The sequence below is a fragment of the Morus notabilis genome, unplaced genomic scaffold (genome assembly GCF_000414095.1).
Source record: "Morus notabilis unplaced genomic scaffold, ASM41409v2 Scaffold212, whole genome shotgun sequence".
Lineage (NCBI taxonomy): Eukaryota > Viridiplantae > Streptophyta > Magnoliopsida > Rosales > Moraceae > Morus > Morus notabilis.
The window spans coordinates 43,800-54,451 of NW_010361298.1; the positions used below are offsets into that span (position 1 = coordinate 43,800).

At 34.9% G+C, this 10,652-nt stretch overlaps 1 protein-coding gene across 4 annotated transcripts in view; it reads right to left on the minus strand.

The window, feature by feature from the left end:
* Positions 1–7,698: 7,698 nt before the first annotated feature.
* LOC21407396 (signal recognition particle 19 kDa protein) overlaps positions 7,699–10,652 on the minus strand; it is a 12,502-nt gene continuing 9,548 nt past the window's right edge. For 3 of the 4 annotated variants that reach the window (XM_024166339.1, XM_024166338.1, XM_024166340.1), the window contains exon 4: positions 7,699–8,047. In XM_024166339.1, the coding sequence (XP_024022107.1) occupies positions 7,893–8,047 (155 nt within the window). In that variant the 3' untranslated portion in view covers positions 7,699–7,892. The remainder of the gene's footprint in view (positions 8,048–10,652) is intronic. The other variant, XM_024166341.1, reaches the window with a different exon arrangement.

The window sequence follows — 10,652 nt, forward strand, 5'->3', positions numbered from 1 at the left end:
GAAATTTAAGAGGAATATTTCTACATTTCAAACTTTACTAAAACATAAAAAAAGGATTTAGAGTTATACCCTTTGAAAAAATGCTTGTCTAGACTCCTCCTAGACCCTTTGGTCTCCTTCTTCTTCTTCTATGGTTTGTAGTGGCTCAAGATTGGGAGAGTAGGAGAAAATATTTGAGAAATAGTGGGGGAGTGTGGTATGGCCGGATTTTGAGGGGGAGAGAAAAGCTAGGGAAAAAAAATGAGGCTTATCCTATGGTGGTTCCTTTTATAGGCACTTGGAAATTATTTTTTTTTAACACCACATCAACTCTCTCAATCAACCAAATTTTGGTTCAATTTCTCCCAATCTTGGCCGGTTATGGAAGGAGAAAAGGAGAAGCTAAAATTGCTATTAATTCCCCTTCAATCACTACCATCCCATCACCTTAACTTGTAACCTTATAACATACTCAACATATAACCAAAATTTTTGGATATAAATTCCTAAGGATGGCCGGCCAAGTGAAGAGAAAAAGGAGAAAAAAAAATAAATCATTAGTCCTATTCACCTCTCTCATCACATCTCATCAAATCACACACACTAACCTACCCCTTGTACTTTTATCCATTCCCTTAAGTTACTCATTAAAACTGTCCAAAATTATACTGACAGTTATTTTCTCTTGTATACGGGTTCTGGATGCTAGGTTGTACTGTGCTGGGAGATTCTTAAAATTAAGATTCTCTAACTGTATCTGTACTGGAAATTCTTCCGTTTTAAAGTACGGTGAGAATTTATCGATCGAATTTACTTGATCGGAAAAATGTGAACTTAACGTGAAATCTGCTACAGAATTTAGGAATGCAGATGTTAATTCCATAAATCCTTCAATCACAAAATGTACATAGTATAATGATTTTTCAGGAAAATTCTTGACTTAAATACATGAATTACATTATTAAAAGTCTGAGATTTTTTTGGTCACTACATTTCCGCACTTTATTTTATCGCTTATTCGCCATATCAATCTTAAGCATACGGATGAAACATCTATCGTCTCGCGTATTGGTCATTAACTCTCATAAACTTGACTCTTGGAAATTGACCTCCATACTAATAATAAATAAACAACAAAGATGTTAATAAATCAATCTTGTTTGGAATAAAATATAACTTTTATATGGAACAATATTAATTTTTTAAATTCAAAGACGACCTTCAATGACTCTTTTGAATGCATCTAAACATGTGGAATTCGAATTCTCCATAAAGAAACATAAACAAAATTTGCTATAGTAATATTAAAGTGAATGGGAGCGTAAATTATCGTTTAAAATATTCTCTTGGCAAATCCATCTTTATGGATTCCATTATTTCTCAATCTCGAAATTTGTTTATTGGCCTTAACATCAGGGAAAAGCTTCCCGTCCAAGTGATGACTTGTACAAGCACACAGGGAAAATCTTACCCATTGACCTTGGATTTTTCTCCCCTTGGAAAAAAGGGTTAACCGATGATAATATTAAAGGCATGCCCAAGCACAGAGTGATAGAATGATTCTTGCAACTTTTCCCCCATTTTTTAGCTGTGAATTGGATAGCTAAAATTTAATCATGTGGCAAAGATATAAAAAAAAAAAAAAAAAAAAACTTTACCAGTAGGGTAAAATAATGTGCCCTATATAAACTAGGGGGGTTTACGGATTGAAATCCGTAGATTAGAGGTGAATTCATATCCGATCTAAAACTTTCAGATTGGAAAATTTTTAGGCCTCGTTCACTTCACCGATTCGAGTTTAGAATTTGAGTTTTGCTACAGTAAAAAGTTCTCAGAAACAGTCACATCTAACTTTTTTACTACAGTAAAAAGCTCTCACATAAAATCACATCTCAACTCGAATTACAAATTCAAATCAGTGAAGTGAACGGGCCCTTAATCATTGTCTGAGCTAAAACCTTTTTTCATTGGCGGATTAGATTCACGGATTTCATAAATTTTGCGGATTTGATTCACAGATTCTACAGTTTATAACCGTTAAAATTATAAATTGATAAATATCCATACAAAATAAAATACAACATAAAATCTTCATCATTTATCACAAATCAACGTCTCAAAATTTCAACCTCCAAAACTCAAATAAACATAACATAACTATAACATAAACTTGTTCAACAAAGTCGAAATTGCTACAACTAATTAACGATGACCAAAAAAAAGAACATAGTTTATTATACTCTTGCTATTACTGAATCATAAAATAGCCATATGTATTACAGATTTAAAAAAATTAAAAAAAAATATATATATATATATATACATATAAATTTTAGGAAAAATTTCATATTAGTACCCTATGTTATAACGTAATTCTCTTTTAGTATCATGTGTTTTTAGTAATTTTAAATTAGTACCTTGATGTTTTAAAAAATTATTTTTTAATACTTTGATGTCATTTGTTAGGATGTAAAATGTCAAATTTACTCTTCTTATTACTTTACCAAAAGCTAATAAATTTAGGAAAAATTCTAAAAAAAATTATTCTTAATTTAAAGCATTTTTTATTTTTAAATTTCAAATGTTTAAAAACTTTTCAGAATTTTTCTAGATTTATTATTAATTTTTTGGTTAATTAATGAAAAGGGTAACTTTGTCATTTTACATTCTAAAAAATGACCTTAAAGTACTAAAAACACATTAGATTTTCTAAAACGTCGAGGCACTAATTTAAAATTATTAAAAATGCAAGGTACTGAAATTTTCCCTAAATTACATATATAGTAGGTCTTTTGTTTTTTTGTTTTTCCATATGATACTTCTTTCTTTTCTATTGAGTTTTAGCATATGATAATTAAATGAAGATGTAAAGCTAGAGTACACATGAAACTGGAGTGGTGAAGTTTCTATTGTTGGTTTTTTCATGCAAATGAATTGCATGTTGCTCAACTGAATATAAGATTATCCACGGCTCCTATGGTTCTGCTAAATTGCATAATGTTGCTTTGTTCATATGCATTTTGATGGAAAACAAACTCATTCACAATAGGAGATTGATGAAATTCAAGTAGAATGGGCAAATAGTATCAGCAAAGTCCTGTTAGCTGCTGCACTATAATGAATTAATCTATCAAACTCCTTTCTAGACATTGAACTAGAGTGAAATTTAGCCTTAGTTTTACTCGGTACTTTGTTGAAACTACGAACCTCTTGTCTCTTTTTGTTTTTTTTTCGCGGATTTCACAGATTAAAAAGTGCTAAATCCACAATCTGATCCAAACCTTCGTGTTAGGAAAATTTAAATCCGTGTCTAATTTAAAACTTTTTATAATTCAAAATTTCGGATTGGATTGAATTTCACGGATTAATCAAATTGACGAATTACGTGAACACCTTTAAATATAAACTTTTCTGATGTTATCAACATAATTGATCACATAGTCAGAAAAGAGAACCACCTTAAAAATAAAAAATAAAAAATAAAAATCGCCACCTTAAAAAAAAAAGCCGCTTCAGCTAGATTTCTCAACCAAACTAGGAAGAACGCTTTCACAACAACTATATATTCAGGAAAACGTTGAAATAACTGGGAAGAAAAGAAAGGGATGTGAGTAAAGAAGTAGAATCTTGTTCTATTACCATTAGAATTGTTTGTTCCTGGGTTTTGGTAAAGGCCTATGTTTTGCTGTTTCAAATTATAAAAACAATCTGAAATACATTTGGAACGTGAAACAATTGATTACTGTAATGTTTTAGAACATCATTTTGATTCATCTATTTATTTAAAAATTAAAAAAAGGAGAGAAAAAAATAGGCAAAACATATGCCTCGTTGTGGTAGTGGACGCTAATCAGATTTTCGCCGACAACAACCCCTTCCCTCTTCCCCTTACCCTTCCCCAGCAATTCGCCGCAACGGCATTGCTGTTGTTGGTGGACGAGGTCACGGAGGTCTAGCACTGGTGACCTTGCAGCCGCCACATGCTCGGCCAGCGTTCACTGCTTCGACTGTAGCTATTTTATCGCTTAGTCACCATATCGATTTTAAGTATACAAATCAAACACCTACCGTTCCGTGATTAACCCTCGTAAACTCGACTCTTGGAAATTGACCTCATCATTAATAATAAATAAACAACAAAGATGTTAATAAATCAAACGAGTTTGGAATAAAATTTCCCTTTTATATCGAACAATATTAATTTTTCAAATTCAAAAACGACCTTCAATGACTCTTTAGAAGGCATCTAAACATGTGAAATGTGTGCGTTTAATTGGTGTATTCGTGTCATGATTTAAATCATAATTTGTGGTTCGTTACAATATTTTCTCTTATAAAAAATACGTGTAAATTAAAAATAATTTTGAATCATAATTTTAAATCTACGAACTAAACGTCCATTTATTATAATACTATTAAAGTGAACGGGACCTTTTTTTTTTTTTTTTTGTCTGAAGTAAATGGGAGCGTAAATTATCCTTTGAAATATTCTCTTGGCAAATCCATCTTTATGGATTCCACTATTTCTCTATCTCGAAATTTGTTTATTGGCCTCAGGGAAAAGGTTTTTGGAAAACAAATCTGACCATTGACCTTTGATTTTTTTTCCCCTTGCAAAAAAAGGGTTAACCAATGATATTTGTTTGCTTCTTATGTGGGATCCAATCGTCATTGGTTTAAAAAACAAATAAATAAATAAATAAATAATAAACGCAAATGGCTCCGTGGAGCCACACCTCCTCAAAGATATGGGGTGGGCCTCGTGCCCCTGTGGGACCCACATAGGCCCACCCCATGTGTCCGTGGAGCTAAAAAAAGAAAGCTCTCGGATGGGAGCTAAAAAAAGAAAGCTCTCGGATGGAATACTAAATATTAAAGAGAAATAGAAAATAGGCCAATATAAAAAGTTTAAGAAAGTATATAAATTAATTTTTAGTTATAGAAATTAATAGATCATAATTTATTAAGTTATGGTTCATAATTAGATAAATTATAAATAAACTTGTCAAGTTATAGTTCATAGTCAGATAAATTATGGATAATTATGAACAATAACTTGTCAAGTTATGGTTCATAACTAGACAAATTATGGACGAAAACAGTAATTTAACCTATTTATTAACTTATGTAAGCTATTGACCTATTAATTTTAATTTATTTTAAGTCTTGACTTATTTCTTTATTTCTCCCAATATTAAAGGCATGCATAAGCACATAGATTGATAGAATGATTCTTCCTACTTTTTCCCCAATTTTCTAGCTGTAAATTGGATCACCAAAATTTAATAAGTGGCTAAAAATAGAAAAAAAAAATGCTCGATCAGTGGGGTAAAATAATGTGCCCTATGTAAAGTGTTTGTGGATTGGAATCCACACATTAGAAGTTAATATGTGTCCGATTCAAAACCTTCGGAGTAAAAAATCTCAATTCGTGTTCGATTCAAAATTTTCAGAGTAAAAAATCTCAATTCGTGTCCGATTCAAAATCTTTTGAGCAAAAAATCTCAATTCGTGTCCAATTTAAAACTTTTTTACATTAGCGGATTGGATTCACGAATTCTATGAATTAGATTCACGAGGATTTAAAATTATAAATTGATAAACATACATACAAAATAAAACACAACATGAAATCTTTATCATTTATCCCAACTTAAAGTCTCAAAGTTTCAACCTCCATAACTCAAATAAACATAGCATAACTATAACATGAACTTGTTAAACTAAGTCTAAAATGTTACAACCTAATTAACAATGACAAAAAAAATAGTAAAAAAGAAGAACATAGTTTATATTATAGTTATGCTATATATTTACAACAACTAGATTTCTCAACCAACTGGGAAGAAGAGTTTCACAACAACTATATATTTAGGAAAACGTTGAAATAACTGGGAAGAAAAGAAAAGGATATGAGTTAGGAAGTAGAATTTTTTTCTATCACCATTAGTATTGTTTGTTCCTGGCTTTTGGTAAAGGCCTGCGTTGAAAACATCAGACTTTATGTTCTATAACCTGAAAAAATAGTTTATCTCAAGGATTATTAGGATTTATCTCAAAAATAGTTTAGATATTAATTGTTTTAATTTATTTTTGGTTTATCATTATAATTTATTTTTTGAATTAATTCTACTTCTATTATGATAATTAGTTTTAAATCTATTAGGATTCAACCAACAAAAGACGTATAAATTATTTACACCCATGCCTAAAATTTTAGCTGTAGTATTCATTCAGTTGGTCCTCTAACAAAGCTGACAAAGCTCTGTTGGAAGAATGCGAAGATGTTGATAGAAGATATCATCTAACAGTTGAATATGTACCAAATCACAATTCGTCATAAGACTACCAAATTTTAGGGAATGTAGCCCTCAAAATCATCCAAGATCTGTATAAGCAAGTTCCAAGTCATGGAGGAATTATATGTACTTTACTCTATTGAACACTTACTTTTTCTTTTCTTTTTTCATTTTCATTTTCATTTATACTCTCTTTTTTCTTTTTTTGGTGGCTTCAAATAGAGAACGTTTGCTTGCATTCTATCGATCAACTGGGCAAAAGCCTCAGATTTTGCTTGCATTATATACTACAGGTTTCTTTATTTTAGTCAAGCAAATATTGTTGCTCCTTCCATTAAAAAAAAAAAAATTGATGCTTTTCATTACGGTTTTACTTTACTCTATTGAGCACTAATAGTTTTAACGCCTTCAATTTGTTGTTGTTCGTTGTCAATGAGTAGTTTACATTGTCTGAAATTTGCAGGGAACCAGCAGGCCTGCACATTACCATATCTTGTATCATGAGAATAGTTCTACTGCTGATGCTTTGCAAGTTCTTACCAACAACTTGTGTTACACGTTAAAATTTCTTTGTATTCTATTATTTGACTTTTTAGATTCTATTTGCTTTTTATGAGGATAATGATCATCTTCTAAAAATTGTTTGGTGGGGCTTCGCTTTCCAGGTTCGCTAGATGCACCCGATCAGTCTCAATAGCTTTGAGACTGAGAATTATAGAGTAGAAATCAAATTTTTAAAAAGAATTTAATCTCTATTTTCAAGATAAAACTTGTTAACTATCTCTTATTTAATTTTAGAACAAAATCTCCTCTTCTATTTTATCCAAACTAACTTGTACATTAATTGTAACGATAGAAAAGCACGTCTACACCAGCGACCAAAAACAAATTGGTTTTTTTTTTTGGTTGAAAATGAAAAAATAATCTGTTAAATTCATGTATGGGATCACCAGAATTCTCTCTGGTACCGGTGATTAGAGAATCTTGTAGATTGTTTATTGAAAATGAAAAACAAATTAGTAGATTATTGTTTTCCAGTGGTTGATACCGGAGACTTGGGACGATGATATATATATTTTGAAAGCATAAAAATAATATCCAAGATGACCGACCCCAGCAACCAGAATCTGTAATTATTTTTATTGAAAACAAAAATATAATATATTAAATCCCTCCCTAACATCTACCTGATTCCTATCTAGTTGCAGGTCACCTAAGATGATTGGTTTTTTCTTTTTTGTTGAAAATAAATATTTTCTACTAGACTCCGCCATCGACCAAATTCCTCTCTAATGCCGCGACCGGAGATGGTTGATAATATTTTGTTGAAATTAAAGAACCTGTTTAGTTCGCTGATTCGGATTGTTCTTTATCCCAAATTTTATGCATAATTTATCAAACATTTAAAATTTTACTCTGTATATACTGCAATTAAAAAAAAAATACTACACTAAATCCAAAAAAGTTAATAGCGTTTAAAATTCCTTTTATTCCACTTGACAAACTTTCCCAGAACAATAATACACAAATAAGTTTCGATTGTCTTTTCATTATCGCAAGTAAAATATACCAAGCGATGCAAGGAAAATCTTTTGCAAATGTGTCATACTAGAGCTATCTCTTCTTTTTCCCACCCTTTCCGGATTTGGCAGTTCCAGCATTTGACGCAGAAGCAGGCTCTTGCTTCTTGGTCCTGCCAGGATGTCTCGGCACTAACTCTGCAATTCGCAGCATCAGCTGTTTCCCTGCAATACAATCGCAACCCGACACTAAACAAACAAAAACAAAAGCAGAGTTGAAAGTAAAGACACTTTAACTCTGCAACTCGCACCATCAATTGTTTCGTCGATGAAATTACTCGATATATCTCAAACACAATCATAAAAACAAGTCTAAATCTGCCATTCTAGAGGCAATGATCATGAAAAAGAGAGAATAGAGATATGACTCCTAAAAAGTTAGGAGACTTTAAAGGAATTTGTTAGACCCTAGGATTTCTATTACCGGAAAATAGGCAAGAACAGAATGAAATCAAGAAACAGTTATTCTTATTCACTGAAGGACTTTTGGAATACAATTCAGCAGTTCTTCGAGGGACTGCAAAACCTCCCTTAGCTGGCTAATTGGCCCAACTAAACCTTTACTCACTAATTTCCTACTCGACTAATCCACTCTTTCCCTATTTATATCCCTCCCCTTTCCCTAATTCTGTTGTAACAAACTTTTCCCCCCCACTAACTAACCCCCGATTGGTTACATTTCATTAACCATCCTACACTTGCCGCTGTTCCCCTCCCTAACGACACCTGTCTTTCCCCAGGGCCTACAGCCGTTTCCCTCTCCTCACAAACACCTGTCTTACCAAGGGTCTGGTCTTATCAACTACTCCGCCCCCCAAAAGAGTCACCTTGTCCTCAAGGTGAAAGTCTGGAAACTGTTGCTGGATGACCTCAAACAACTCCCATGAAGCCTCAAACTCGGGAAGACCCTTCCATTTGAGCAGCACCTCCAGCCGACCGGTGGATGAAGAAAAACAGGTATCCACGAGAGCCGCTGGTTCTACTCGTAACTCAAGATCCTCAGACAAAAAATACGGAAGCTCCTGGGAAGTAGCGGACGCGCCAATCGCTTGCTTCAGCTGCGACACGTGGAAAACCGGATGGATCCTTGCTGAATCCAGCAGTTGCAAGCGGTAGGCCACCGGCCCTACGCGAGCCAAAATCTTATATGGCCCATAAAATCTAGGAGATAATTTCTCGTTGGTAACCTTGGCCAACGAGCGGTGTCGGTAAGGCCTCAATTTCAAAAAGACCAATTCCCCCACCTGAAAATAAACGTCCCTCCGGTTGAGCCTGTAACAGATGTGTCTTTAGCTCATCCAATAGATCGTCCCGGGATTGAAGTTGCTATTCCAACAGGGAGTTGGCTGCGGAACCACTTTCAAACCGCAACAACTTGGGAGAGTCTCGGCCATAAAGGGCTCGGAAGGGTGTCATACCTGCTGCCACATGGTAGCTGGTATTGTACCAGTATTCTGCCCAAGGAAGATGGGAAAACCAATGAGCCGGCTGAGTGGACACGAAACAACGAAGGTACGCTTCGAGACAACGGTTTACCACTTCAGACTGGCCATCCGTTTGAGGGTGGTAGGCAGTACTTCGATGTAATGCGGTGCCCTGTAGCTTGAAAAGTTCCGTCCAAAAATGGCTCAGGAAAATTTTGTCCGGCTCCGTAGCTTTGTTGAGTGCTCGATAATCAATACAAAAACGCCAACTCCCATCTTTTTTTTTTTGACTAAGAGCACCGGACTAGAGAAAGGGCTTGTACTTGGTTGGATTATTCCGGCTGCGAGCATCTCCTTAACCAACCTTTCTATCTCGTTCTTTTGGAAATGGGGGTACTTGTAGGGTCGAACACTAATCGGTCCTGCCCCTTCCTGAAGAATAATACGGTGATCGTGCAATCGGCAGGGAGGTAATCCTTCCGACATATGTAAGACCTTTGAATGTCGTTGCAACAAGTGTTGCACCGATTCCGGAAGTGGATTTTCCATGCCGGAGTCCACCCGTAAGGTGCTCAACTCCACGTAGACCCCTTGGCCCTCGTGCCTCAAAGTGCGGAACATTGCCTTAAGAGAGACCATAGCTCTAGAAAGGCTCATATCCCCTTTTAAGGTCACCCCCTCCCCTCCTACCTTAAATTTCATAACTTGGGACTTCCAATTAACATGCATTCCTCCCAAAGTTTCCAGCCACTGCATGCCTAAGATCACATCTACTCCTCCTAATTCCAGCGGTAAAAAATTTTCAACAACGGTTAAACTTGGTAGAGTCAAAACCACCTCCCTACAAAGCCCCTTTCCCCGGACCGACTCTCCCGTTCCTACTTGAACACCAAACCCAGTAGTGGGAACCACCGGTATCGCTAATTTTTTTACCGTATCTAATGAAATGAAATTATGTGAAGCACCGGAATCAATCAAAACTATTACCTCACATTGAGCAATGACACCTCGCAGCTTCATAGTTTTCGGAGTCGACAGTCCCACTACCGAATTCAAGGAAAGTTCGATAACTTCCTGTTGTACGTCCTCCAGGCCCTGCCCCTGAAATTCCTGTTCTATCTCCTCCCCATCTTCTTCATCCTCATCACTGACCAACATTACCCGTAACTCCTTCCTCTTGCACCTATGCCCCATGGTGAACTTCTCGTCACAGCGAAAGCACAGGCCTTTCTCCCTCTTCTCTTGCCATTCAGAATCGGATAGTTTCCGGAAAGGAAAATCCTTCTTTGGGAGCACGGTTTTCTCTGTCACCAGTGTAACACGGACAACAGCGCTGGTGCTGTTTTTTGAAACCAGAGAAGAGAATTCCC